Here is a 14,763-nt window from a genome sequence, read left to right as displayed (position 1 = left end):
AGTGACCCAAAAATCAATAGGGGTCATCCACTCTACATTTCCCATCATCCTATTATGTTTCAACATTATTGGTTAAGTGGTTCTCAAGTTATTGATCAGAAACAGTTTCTCATGTCAGGCCCCTGTGACCCTGACCTTTGCTCAAGTGATCCCAAAATTAACAGGGGTCATCTGCTCTGTAATTCCTATCATCCAATGAAGTTTGAAGGTTCTCCCTGTGACCTTGAACTTTGATCAAGTAACCCAAAAATCAATAGGGGTCATCTATTCTGCAAGTCCAATCATCCCATGATGTTTCAACATACTGGGTCAAGTGGTTCTCAAGTTATTGATTGGAAATGGTTTTCCATGTTCAGGCCCCTGTGACCTTGACCTTTGATGGAGTGACCCCAAAATCAATAGGGTTCATTTACTCTGCATGTCCAATCATCCTACGATGTATTAACTTCCTGTGTCAAGTGGTTCTCAAGTTATTGATCCAAAACAGTTTTCCATGTCCAGGCCCCTGTGACCTTGACCTTTGATGAAGTGACCCCAAAAACAATAGGAGTTGTCTACTCCATAAGCCCTATCTCCCGATGAAGTTTGAAGGTTCTAGGTTAAATGGTTCTCCACTTATTGATCGGAAATGAAGTGTGATGGACAGACAGGCGGGCGGACAGGGCAAAAACAATATGTCACCCCCATAATTTCCTGTCAAGTAGGCTGTGGCCATCCATAAATTTGAACATTTATACATCAGGCAACCAGCAGATAGATTCCTGATGAAAGCTGGAAGCAGTAAATACTAAAACAGATGTTAAATATTGAATAGAAAATGCCTAATAAATGATTTGGATATTTTGACTGCCTAGACATAAACAATTTACTTTTACACAGAACACACAAGCTGAGGAAACTACCAATTATCATGTCTAGGAAATATTGATAGTCTCATAACTTTATTTGGCACTAAGAACTAAGGAGAGCAGTCAAAGAGACAGCCATATCCTGCCACTGTGCTGTGTTTTATTGAGGAAAGGGGAGATAAATGTATACTAAATGGCTCTGCACTTCCATTTCATTCAGAAGATGCAAAGATATTGTAGTGGAAATTAATTGAAAAATATATCTTCATACAAAGTTTCATCATATCTGGAGTTACTGAGATTTTTAAAAATTATGTTTATGAACAGTGATCTTCACACTGCTAATTGTAAACTCTAGGACTTACCTATTGCTGGATCTTCTGCTGAAGCTGAGCTCTTTCTGCAAATAGAAAATAAAATTGCCTTTAACATTAGACAAAATTCTTGTGCCCTTAATATTGTGCTCTCTGTTCTTTACTATCATGTTTACCTGGGGCTTTATCTGGCAGTGGATACATGAATGTGTCCAACAAAACCACCTAAAATAACCAACAGAACCATCTTAAATACTATTACTGTGTTGCAATGTTGATCCGGAGAGCGTCATAAGTGGACTCAGTACAAAACTTAAGTAATCAAGCAGACACAATGCATTGTTTTTAATTATTATGTCATTTTAATAAAGCAAGTTCACATTAAATATAATACAAAGTGGTTCAATGCTAACTTATACAAGATATTTAATGTAAAACATAATTATCTAATGTTTCTAACCATCATTTTTCCTCTGTAGCTCATTCGTGCCCGGTTAGAAACTTAAAAACAATTTAATCTGAAGTGTATTTCCTCCAATTCAGTTCTTTCCAAAAGCAAAAGAAGGTAAACAGAAAATGGCACCAAAGCATCAACATCACACCAAAAACACCAGTCAACCAAAATGGCATATCAACATTGTTGCTTAGCCTTAGTCTTAGCTCATTGGCTGAATGGTTATTTATGTAGCACCTTTGAACATGCTTATCATGAAAAGGGCACTATATAAATCTGGTATAATAATAATAATAAATATTTCAATAAATACTGCAAATATTTTGTAAATAAACTTTTTGTCTCTAAACACAGCAAAGTTTCAACTGGTAGCTTAAAATCTATGTTCTGAGAAAAGGGCACTAAAACTGTTAATACAGAAACAACCTTCTGGATTTACTTCCACTGTTAATGAATGAGAAAAAAACATAGGGATACTGGCGCTCATCTACATCTTTCTTTAAGAGTGAGGAAAAAAACAACAGTTATAAATACAATTGTTACAGAGATCTGTTAATATATCTGATTAACACCACCCGTCAACAAGCACTTTGATGTTTAATTAAACCAACTTATTATCTTAAATCTGCCTTGAAAAAAGCAGTGGAGTAAGATTAAAACAAATTGATTTTCCCAGTTTTTTTTTCTCCTGTGCCAAATAGACATAACCTAAGCCACTGCATGACTGATCTGAATGGCTATAGTTAACCAAGCATGTTCAAAACAAGAGCTGCTAGATGGAAAGCACCCAAGACTATAATCAAACATGTAAAAACTACAGAAAACAGCGGATGCACTAAGAAATTTTAAAATGTAATTTTTTACTAACGGGGTGTGTATGGGAGATACTGAGAAACAATATGTAGCATTTTATTAAGGTGATGAAAATTTTTTTTTTTTAAATATATATAAGGAGGTCTTTCCTAGTGACCTTGAACTTTGAAGCCCCTAACCCAAGCTGTCTTCACTCTCACTAAGACCAGTCTCTATTTGATAATACTTCACACTTACCCTGCTAAATTTCTATAACAAACTTGTCCATGTTTCAGTTTGGACAATAGCACTGCGACTGTTAAAAAAGGTGCTTACCAAAAAAAGACACTGACTGAATAGTAACAGTACAGACTTCAGGAGTGTGCAGGCTGATCAAATTTACACTGGTTGCAAAGACATAATCGATCGTGTCCAGCATGATAAGGGATAAGAATTACTTTTACTATAATGCTACTACAGTATATGATCTTAACGACCTTGACATTGAAATACAAATTACAATCTTATTAATACTTGAAATTTTAGTGTCAAATTAAATACTACACTGCAACCAGTTTCAGAGACTAATAACATTACTTAGCAAAGTTAACATTTTTTTACCTTCAATGACATTGGTGATCGTGTATGTGGAAACTCAAAAACTTCATCATCGCTAAAATTCACTCGAATTGAAAGAGGAGATCTTGATAATTCCGATGAGCATTCATTCACAGACGCAGATCTCCGTATGAATAATGGCGACAAAGAGTATCTACGTAAGTCTGTTTCACTTGTCGATGTCGCTAACAGAGTAGTCTGTTTTCTACATCTTAACAATGTTTTAGTATCTTGATAAGACACTGTCCGCGTCAGTGTATTTTGCGGCACAGTTAAATGAACATTTTCATGATACTCATCGTCTTCCTCTACTTTCTCTTTGTGTGCTTCGCATTCCATTGTTACCGAGGCAACCAATATACATTTAAATACACTGTCGCAATATAACTTGCCATTGAAATTCAATATTAATAGTATGTCAATTGTTTATAATCCTTTCCTCCATCCGACGTCTCTGCACCGTTTTCGCGTTTTATTAAGAATTTAACCTCCATCATTTATTTTTCAACACACCAAACACTGATTTTTATGGAACAGTTTAATCAACATCATATATTCTTGGAATATATTCCTGCATTATCGTATGACAGCTAAATTGTAGAATCCATTATCATTGCCTATGTTAAATGACAATCCGATGTTTAAGGAAGTTACTTATATCTATGTCTTGGATTCTCCTATATAATCACAAAATCAAATATCAGAATTAACAAACAGAAGCTTTCACTTCTAATTGTGATCCAATATAGTTGCAGGTGTCTTTCATCAATTATTATTTCTATGTAATCTGATTTTCTATCTTGACTAGTTTTCCCTTTTCTTTTAACGAAAAATTGTCATTTTAATTGTTATCTGTATTTAAGGCTCATAATGCCTTTGCTTCTAATGTGAATGTGGCTACTATGGTTTTTGGTGCGAACATAAAATATTATAATTTCTTGTTAAAGTCTATTTCTGATAATTATTTTCACTAATATTTGTCAAAGGTTTAAATATTGATTAACACATTAGAAAATTGTTTTTGATTATGTTCCTTTGCAGTATTAAAAAGACATCAGTGTTTTTTCTAACCATGTATATAAGTATGCATAAAATCTGAATGAATAACTGTTCATCCATTTTTAATATAAATTCATTATGTTCATCCCTAAAAAAAACAAACAATTACGAGACCCAACAAGAACACATCTGAGACCAGAAATAGAAACATCTTTTATTTATTTTTGATGTCACCAACTGAGATTCATAAGAAAAGAATTAACTGAATATTTAACAAGCAACATCAAACATTCTGCTAAACATACTCCATTGATCAATTTAACATCACCAAAGGGGAAGGAATGTTTAACAATAAGGCCACATTAAAAAAAGTCTTTGTTTGCTGTTTCCCGACCCTACTTTTTAATTTTTTATTTTTATTTTGTTGGGTTTAACGTCGCACCGACACAATTTTAGGTCATATATGGCGACTTTCCAGCTTTTGATGGTGGAGGAAGACCCCAGATGTCCCTCTGCATTATTTCATCACGAGCAGGCACCTGGGTAGAACCATCAACCTTCCGTAAGCAGGTTGAATAGCTTCCTCACATGAAGAATTCAACATCCCGAGTGAGGCTCGAACCCACATCGATGAGGGGCAAGTGATTTGAAGTCAGCGACCTTAACCGCTCGGCCACGGAGGCACCCCTTACGGTAGAAGAATGAATGATCTTTTGACCATAGTCTGATACCATGTTTTATGTCTGTGGTGCCAATTACCACAGCCATATGGTCAACCATTGTCCCATGACCATGAACTACCATGGTAAACCATAAATTACCATGGTAATAAACAGTCAATTTCGACTGGGGATACAAATGGAATAGAATCCAGCTAAATATGGGACACAATCCATAACAAAATGGAACACAATCTAGTCCAGTACCTGAACATTAAAATGGAACTAAATCCAGTCCAATACTACAACAGTTAAATGGAACATAATCCTGAACAAAATGGAGCACAATCCATTTTCAATACCTGAGCATTAAAATGGAACACAGTCCTGGACAAAATGAAACAAAATCAAAGAAAATACTTGAATCTTAAAATAACAAAATGGGAAAAAATCCAGTGATTTATCTGAATACTAAAATGGCACACAATCCAACCAAAGCACAATGCAACAAGACTGAAATGGAACAAATTCCAGCTGAACACATTAACATCAAATAGAAAGCAACCACTTTCCTCACTGTAACAGTGGTCACTAACTAACCACTGAAACACTTCAGTCCATGAATTATATCACAACATCTTGTTACATTAGGAAGCTATCAGCAAGGTGAAATGTCATCTCTAGCAGAAAATGAGGCAATTGATGAAACTAATCAGGATAAATTCTCATTAGTACCTTCATCAAGCCTGGTAACTGATACAGATCTCAAAGGACAATGGCTGACTAATAATCTTGATAAAAATTGAGATTTCAGAAGGAATGATGATAAACCATCTGCTAAAAACTGCCTAGTAAATGAATGGAATGTCTTAAAACAGAAAAAAACACATGATTTTAAACTTCAAAATGTTTTGCAGATGTGTACCTCTACATAACGTGTTAACAGTGAAATATACCTTATTCCTTAGACATTTTTTTACCCATTCTGATCGTTACAGTCCTTCAACAGGTCGTCACCTCAACGCAACAAAGTCTTATCTCTATATAAATTTATAATAAGATACGACTTTGTTGCGTTGAGGTGACGAGGTATGGGCACCCTTAGACCAAAAGAAAGGGAGACAACTTTCAACTGCAAAGCCTAAACGGCAGGAACTACAAATCTATTAGTTCCCTTAGGAGATCAGCAAGATTCAATAATCAATATACAACATGATGATACACAAAATACTTCTCCCGCATGGTTTATTTATTATTTATGGTACAATGTGTGTTGAAAGTATAAGGAAGTGCAAATAAGTAACTGCCTTATAAACCAAACAACTGCTTAGGACGGCAGGCACATTTTTATACAATCTCGCCAGGCATGCTTATGTTTTTAACAACACAGAAATAATGACGTCAGACGACCTTCAGTCTTTCCCCGGAAGTAAAGAAAATGAAAGTACACAGGCTAAACTTGAAAATGAAAGTCACATTCGCATTGGTCTATAGTCATGGTCACGCGCAGGGGCCACCCCGTCTATATGTATGCACGCTGACTTCTTTTATTTATTTTATTTTATTTTTTTTTTGCTGATGGGAAGTCAATTTTGAGCACTTTCTTACAATTTGAAAATATCTGGGCTTTAGCACGACACGTCAGCTTTTTCATCAATGAAAAAATATTTGCACTCAGAAAAAAACAAAAATCACCCAGGGATCCGTAACAGAGCAAGGGTATATGGAGATTTTTGGAACAGTCTGTCAAATTGTTCAATAGCTCTTTTTTGATGTAGCTAAAAAGTGTCAGTATACGCCTTGTATGTCAGATATTTCAAAATTTGAGAACTCCAGACCTAGATATTTCAGAAATATTTTCAAAATGAATTTCATGTACAGTAATAAATGTTGATTCTACAGAAGTGTGAAAGGGCCATTAGACGCTAATACGTATTATTACGTTACGTTACTGCTACGTACGTTACGTGTGCGGACATAACAAAGGGGAATATCTGATAAAGAACATATAGCGTTACCTCAGTTGGAGCCTCATTAGCTCCTCTGATCAAACAACTTGCTGAGTGAACCTAGGTTAGTACACATATCTTGCCTAAAATTAATGTATTACATATATCTTTGACATTCCATTACCCCCCTCCCCTCTACATAATCAGAAAACGATTTCCTTGACAAAATGATTGACAATCAATGATGCTGGATTGATTTTGGTTTAGCACAAACAATTTACTGGTATAACTCTACCTTAATTGGTGAATAAAATTGATTGGGTATCACAGATAATTGCCTGTCTCTTAATAAAAGGGCATTAGTAAAGAAGGGATAGACTATGTTGATTCTACAGCATCAGTCATGAAGAATCTCCAACTAATCAGACAAATCTAAATTGTTGACAATTTATTTAAGTAACTATAGGAAAGTGACTTCTCCGATTATCTATTGGTCTATTTGTCAGGTTTCATATAGGTTTCAACACAACCTTTTACAGCAGTATTTTAGTTATATATGACAATCAAGTCCTATCAGCCCTGCTGTTTATCTTGTTCTCAACAAGTACCTGCCAACTTCCTCACAACTCTACAAGTACCCGACAACTTCCAGAACCAGCTTTCACACAACTCTTCAGTACCTCCCAACTTCTTCAAAACTCAGCAAGTATCTGACAACTTCAATGCAATTCTTGTACCTGACAACTTCCTCAGAACTCTTAGAGCCTGCCAACTTCCTAATTACTCAGCTAGTACCTGACAACTTCCTCATAATTCTTCTGGTACCTGACAACTATTGTACAACTCTTCCATTACCTGCCAACAACCTCTTCAGTACCTTCCAACTTTTTAAAAACTCTATGGTACCTGACAACTTCTTCACAACTCAGCAAGTACCTGACAACTTCCTTGCAATTCTTCCGAAACCTGATGACTTCAAGAAGCTGACAACTTCCTCACAAACTTACCAGTACCTGAAAATGTCTTCACCTTTCAAGTACCTGGCAAATTTCTAAAATTGCTTCAAGCATGTGACAACTTCCTCACAAGAACAAATTCGACACCAGTAAATCTCAAACTGACGGCAGTGACAGTAAGTCCCCAACAATAAACCACTAAGTGTTCCCATCCTTCTGTATTTCATTTCTTCAAATAATTTTGTAAGAAATTGCATTATACAAAAATTAATGTACAATTCTCAGGTTAAATTCCCATGACAACTTAATGCAATGAGACAATGCAAATTGTGTGAAACCAACTCCCATGTGTGGAAAGAAATTGTTTTCTCTCCTAAAACTTATTAAGCCACACTTTGGATCAATAGAAAGAAAATGAAGAATATGTCTTTACATCTTCTGTCAGGATTAAATGTTGAATAAATGTTTCTCCTGAAACTTCTGGGAAAAAAAACAACCTACTGTCCCTTCCAGTAAAATCTTAACAAGTGGGCCATGATGGCCCTGTATCGCTCACCTGAGTACCATTGCTCAAAATGATATGATCAAGTTTTGACATAGAGCACATAGGCATACACATTAAATATTATCAGGATAATCATTTTCTTGTAACAATCCCTTTTGACCTAGTCAGGGCCAATTTCCATACCAAGTTTTGAGGGTCCTAGGCTCAAATGCTGCATTTTTGTACTAACATTACTATTCCTTACCCTGGAAGACTTAAATAACATTAAAAACCAATCTCATTAGATGCTGCTGAGACATATTCATTTACATAAAATAAAGGGAGGTAACTTGTCATAAATTCAGTCAATATGTATCTTTACTGATTGGCCAAGTCCATCTGTTGTCAGATCAGTATCTTAATTAGTTACGGAGATATACCCATTTTCATTTGAAATAAAGGGAGGTAATTTGACATAAAATCAGTCCATAGTTATCTACCCTGATTGTCTCAGTCAAACTAATGACAATAATGAAATTTCAAATAAATCCTAAGAGTACTTACTGATATAAATCCATTTTGATTACGATCAGGGGAGGTAATCAGATATAAAATAACTCTGGAACCTACAATTGGATCTGACAGATTTGTCACGGAATCTGAGATTTATTGTTGTTGAAGATATTTTGGAAGTTTGTATCAAATCAAACCATAAATGAAGTCTCTATATGGCTGCAAAAGCCAAAAAAGCAAATTTTGGACCTTAAAGGGGCCATAACTCTGGAACCCATGATGGAATCTGGCCAGTTCAAGAAAGGAACCAAGATCTTGTGGTGATACAAATTGTGTGCAAGTTTGCTTAAAATCAAATCATAAATGAAGCTGCTATTGTGCAGACAAGGTCAAAATAGCTATATTTGGCCCTTTCAGGAGCCATAACTCTGGAACCCATTATGGGATCTGGCCGGTTCAAGAAAGGAACCAAGATCTTATGGTGACACAAGTTTTGTGCAAGTTTGATTAACTACAAATCATAAATGAAGCTGCTATTGTGCAGACAAGGTCAAAATAGCTAATTCTGGCACTATCTGGGGCCATAACTCTTGAACCCATGAAGGAATCTGGCCAGTTCAAGAAAGGAACCAAGACCTTGTGGTGATACAAGTTGTGTGCAAGTTTGGTTAAAAAGAAATTGTTGACGCACGGACTGTTTGCTTAAAATCAAATCATAAATGAAGCTGCTATTGTGCAGACAAGGTCAAAATAGCTAATTTTGGCCCTTTCAGGGGCCATAACTCTGGAACCCATAACGGGATCTGGCCAGTTCAAGAAATGAACCGAGATCTTATGGTGACACAAGTTTTGTGCAAGTTTGATTAAATTCAAATCATAAATGAAGCTGCTATTGTGCAGACAAGGTCAAAATAGCTATAACCCATAACAGTTAAATTTCGTCACCTCAACGCAACAAAGTTGTATCTTATTATAAATTTATATAGAGATACGACTTTGTTGTGTTGAGGTGACAAACTCTGGAACCCATAATGGGATCAGGCCAGTTCAAGGAAGGAACCGAGATCTTATGGTGATACAAGTTGTGTGCAAGTTTGGTTAAAAAGAAATTGTTGACGCACGGACTGACTACAGACGAAGGGTTAACACAAAAGCTCACCTTGTCACTATGTGACAGGTGAGCTAAAAATGCAGCATCTATGAATGGAAGTAATGGGCCTTTTTTTAACTTAAAATGGACTTTAATATGCATGTACAAGTAAACAATTTTTTTTATACTGATCACATACTCATAAACATAATCGTAATATCAATTATTAACAATTATAACAATTATAACTACTGATTAGCAATATTTCTGAATTTTTGATAGATATTCTATGTGCTGTTGCTATAATGAGTAAAGACTTTGCTATGGTGATACACGCCTAAGTTTCTGAAAGATAAACTATCAATATTTTAATTATCATATCACTAATTATTTACATCGTCATAATCCCCCAACATGAACATCATTGAAATGTAAGTAATAGTTATAGTATGTGTGAGAGTGTGTTACCAGGATATATCAGAGCTAGGGGTACATCGAGGGTATTTTTCTCTGCACATATCGTCGAGGCCGGTAGGCCGAGACAGATATGTGAAGAGAAAAATAACGAAATGTACCCCTAGCTCTGATATATCCTGGTAACACACGAGCACTACATATTATAACTGTTTTATCGCATAGTTTATCATTAAAATTTATATATCATTTTCATTTAAATTTGTTTATTATTATTTTTACTATTTTGATTCCCTTTCTGCGCCTCGCTGACTGAAACACTAAAACTTCTGTTTTAGAAAATGTGTTCCCCAGATAAAAGTACCCAACAAATTTCTGCATTGGTTTTAAATCTTTGCATTTCATTGGCCAGACATTGTAAAACTTGTTGTTTTGTTTGTAAAAAAAATCAAAGAAAAAGAAACATTTGAGAAATCTCAGAATTTCATATATTTCATGTATTTCTGAATTTGGCAATAACTATCAAGTTTTTGAAATATTCTAGTTTATTTATTCTTTTACTTTATAAATGTAGGTGTTTGTGACAATTCTTTCTCTGTGAACTGTAAATTGGAGCTAAAATCATCTTTTCTTTGAAAGGAAAAAATTATACTCCCTTGATAGGACCTCAATAGAGAAAAAGTGTTCCGATATATATCGGAACAGTTTTACTGTGCTGATATATATCGGAACACTTTTTTTCTTATGAAACTCCATAGAGATTTCCGTGTTGATATATATCGCAACAGTTTTGTAAGATATCAGCACAGTTTTGTAGTAATAATGTGTGTTACTGTATAACATGCTGCAAAGATCAAAGGAAAATTGCCGCACTATGTGATAAATATAAAATTACCAATAAATTTATTAGGTATGACAATATATGCATTTCATTTGAAATAAAGTATATCAAAATAATCCTATAAAACAGAAAAAGTAATTATTCCAACATGAAATATTATAGTTTAGTTAACACTGAATGATTTTAAACAATCTTAAAACAGAAGAAGCAATGTTTACATCGTTTACATCTGTGAAAATCTTATGAAATACCTCTTACTACTAAAAAGTATGCTGAAAAAAGCGCACATGTAAATTTATGTACTCAGCTTTCATACTGAATGTGTCTAGAATTTCAGTCCCAATAATTATAATTACAACATGCTAACATCATTGAAAGGTATGACAGTCCTAATAATGCAACAGTATAATACAATAGGCCAGGCCTGTCACTGAGAAATACAGACTTCAACATCCGGTTAAATAATCCACCAGTCTTTCAACTTTAATTTTATTCAACTTAATCAATTATTTTTTCCCTGTAATCTTCAGTCTCATTTTGTAAAAAAACAAATAATCCAAAATGATTTCCTGCTTTAAGAATTTCATTTCAGGCATTAAAGGACATTTATTGTAATGTAGCACTCCGATAACATCTAATGGGGATTAATGTTGTATAAAGATATAAAAACATTTCATTTACATTAGCAATAATGTTTGCTTTCGCTATAATTCAAGGTTACATTTTGATCCATACTACAAATATTTCATTAAAAGACTGTCATACACTATCTGGCCAATACAGGTGCTATACAAATATTTGTTCCCAGAAAGCTGACAGGTCTTGATAATAAAACAGAAGAATTAAAAGTACAAGAATGAAAGTCATGTGAGCTGTGCCATGGGAAAACCAACATAGTGGCTTTGCGACCAGCATGGATCCAGACCAGCCTGCGCATCCACGCAGTCTGGTCAGGATCCATACTGTCCGCTAACATTTCTCTAATAGCAATAGGCTTTGAAAGCGAAAAGCATGGATCCTGACCAGACTGCGTGGATGCGCAGGCTGGTCTGCATCCATGCTGGTCGCAAAGCCACTATGTTGGTTTTCCCATGGCGCGGCTCATGTTTTGTTTTGTTTTGTTTGGTTTGGTTTAACATTGCTTCGGCACAATTATTGGTCATATGGCGACTTTCTTGTTTTGATGGTGGAGGAGACCACAGGTGCATTTTTCGTCACTGGCAGGTACATGAGTAGAACCAGAGGCCTTCTGCAAGCCAGCTGGATTGCTTCCTCACATGAAGAATTCAATGTCCCGAGTGAGCCTCAAACCCACATCCATGAGGGGCAAGTGATCTGAAGTCAGAGATCTTAACCACTCTGCCACAGAGGCCCCTTACACTGAAAGTCTGATAATCAACTGGAATTGGTATATACCAAATGTTTGTACTCGTGTTAAAAAAGAGCAAAGTTTTTCTTGAGAAATGATGCAGAAAACCTTTGTTAATCCCTTTATTGAACAAATGGAAAGGCTCATTTAGCTCTATTTTCACATTACAGTGACTGGCATTCATTTCTATCCTCTAAGGCACTATTATAGGTAAAAGGTATTTCTTTGAATAATATATGAGCATTCATTATATAACAAGGAAAAGAAGTGCAATCAAATCTATAGGGAGACCCTTGGATTTACATTCTTTCTAGCCTAGCTATATTTTGATGGAAAGGCATTATGTTTCAAGTATTTGTGATATTTCCAAACATTTCTATAAGCATGTACCTTTCCATTGATTAATTATTGCATATCATTTTAAAGATCAACACCATACTTTGCCATTGGCAGCCACTTATGTAAAATTACCACTATTGTTTACCAACAATTATCACATCCAAAGTCAACCAAGGTAGGCAGTTACTGATAAACACTCATCAGAAATTTTCACCAGAACTTATCCGATAATACTGATCAAATAATCAAGGCCTTTAAGTAGTCTGTAAGTTTAATAAGGGTCTGAGAGGCACAGGAATTGAACCATAAAGGCGTTAGACTATCTAAGAATTTAAGGAAGAACCAAACTGTCCAGTTTGCATGTCAATCATAGTTCCATCACAGAATATGCATAGCTTGAGCTACTTTTCTGTTTAATTAGCCATCAGATCAAGCCAAGTTAGAATAGACAGTAATGTTAGAAAGAGAATAATAATTTTCTGATAACATGGGAGATTAACACTGGAATTTATCTATGTCAAATATATACTATAAATACTAAGGATTCACCTAATGATCATAGGCAATTTATAAACCAACGCATTAAGGTTTCGATGGAGGCCTTGAGAAACAAAAATCAAACAACACCAAATCATAGAAAGAAAGAGTTGTTTGACATGAAAATTGAACAGCATGTAAAACATGTATATTACTTTACGAAACAAGTGTCAGTATACTGATATAAACATTGAATTCCGGAAAAGGGATGCCTAAAGGGGCTCCACTTCCGGACAGTTAAACGCCTTTAAAAACTCACCATTTTCAAAGAACAGTTACACATGTTCGTTTTGATGCATTTGCAATAGCGTGCGAGTGGTGAAATTTCGCATAACAAGGTGGAACACAGTTTTCAACAATTGTTTATCATTATTTCTTTACATATGGCATTTATTTTCAAAGGGAGACAACTGTTCCCGATTATTTTAAGTACAAATGGCATTCATTTTCAAAGGGAAACAACTTTTTCCGATTATTTTAAGTAATATTTGAGAAAAAGTTGTCTCCCTTTGAAAATGAATGCCATTTGTAAAGAAAAAAAGATAAACAATTGCTGAAAACTATGTTCCACCTTGTTACGTGAAATTTCACCACTCGCACGCTATTGGCAAATGCATCAAAACAAACAGTGTAAAAAGTTCTTTGAAAATGGTGAGTTTTTAAGGCGTTTAACTGTCCGGAAGTGGAGCCCCTTTAGGCACCCCTTTTTCCGGAATTCAAGTTATACCCAGTATACTGACACTGTTTCGTAAAGTATATACCTTTTTTTAAACATGCTTTTTCAATTTTCTGTCAAAAAAATTTTTTCTTTCTATGATTTGGTGTTGTTTGATTTTTGTTTCTCAAGGCCTCTATCGAAACCTTAAGTCTAGCAGATCTAGTTCAAAGCATTCTTCAGTTACATGTCAGAAACTGTTTTCGGTCTCAATGTGACCATTACCCTTGTCCTACTAATCTCAAAGACAACTGATGAATCAACTGGTAAACATTACAAAGGTTATTGACCAAAAAACATTTCAAGATACCAGAAACACTTTGATCTTTGACTTACTGATTTTAAAAATAAAACCATTATCTTAAGACCACAGACAACTACATTTCAGACCTTTAATTACCAGTAAATTCAGACAATACTTATGTTAGACTGAATATATACATCAACTCTTAAATCAAGCCAAGACAGATCTCAATTAGAAATGGTACTCTTCAATCAAGATGTTCAATCAGGCAGGTAATGATACTGATCCTCCGGCAAGTAACTAGGCAAGTATACAACATCATCTCATTACTGACAATTTACAACACTAAACTGGAAACACATCAAACAGAGTGTGAAACCTCTGGAAAAATTATGCCACAAAAACCTTGGCACATTGTTAAACCAACATTAACAGTCAACACCTGATCATCATTATCAGCAATTTCTTTTCATAGTTTCCATCAGAGATGTAGAAAACACACCAAAAGAAAAAAGAAATGCAAGGTGCTCCAAACAATTTGGGTCAATAATTGGAATTTGGGTAAAAGAGAGAATGTGTGACTTAGAAACCTACACTGTGAAAGCTGTTTTATCACTTCAGTCTTGTT

General features: G+C 35.0%; 1 protein-coding gene across 4 annotated transcripts in view; it reads right to left on the bottom strand.

The window, feature by feature from the left end:
• The window catches only part of LOC123525808 (microtubule-associated serine/threonine-protein kinase 3-like), a 222,842-nt gene that overhangs the window by 83,334 nt on the left and 124,745 nt on the right, over positions 1 to 14,763 (bottom strand). For all 4 annotated transcript variants that reach the window (XM_053538360.1, XM_053538362.1, XM_053538361.1 and 1 more), the window contains one exon: positions 1,214 to 1,248. In XM_053538360.1, coding sequence (XP_053394335.1) covers positions 1,214 to 1,248 — 35 coding nt within the window. The remainder of the gene's footprint in view (positions 1 to 1,213; positions 1,249 to 14,763) is intronic.

This window comes from Mercenaria mercenaria, chromosome 3, assembly GCF_021730395.1.
Source record: "Mercenaria mercenaria strain notata chromosome 3, MADL_Memer_1, whole genome shotgun sequence".
Classification (NCBI taxonomy): Eukaryota; Metazoa; Mollusca; class Bivalvia; order Venerida; family Veneridae; genus Mercenaria; species Mercenaria mercenaria.
The sequence above is the reverse complement of the archived record's forward strand: the minus strand, read 5'-3'. Positions and strand labels throughout refer to the sequence as shown.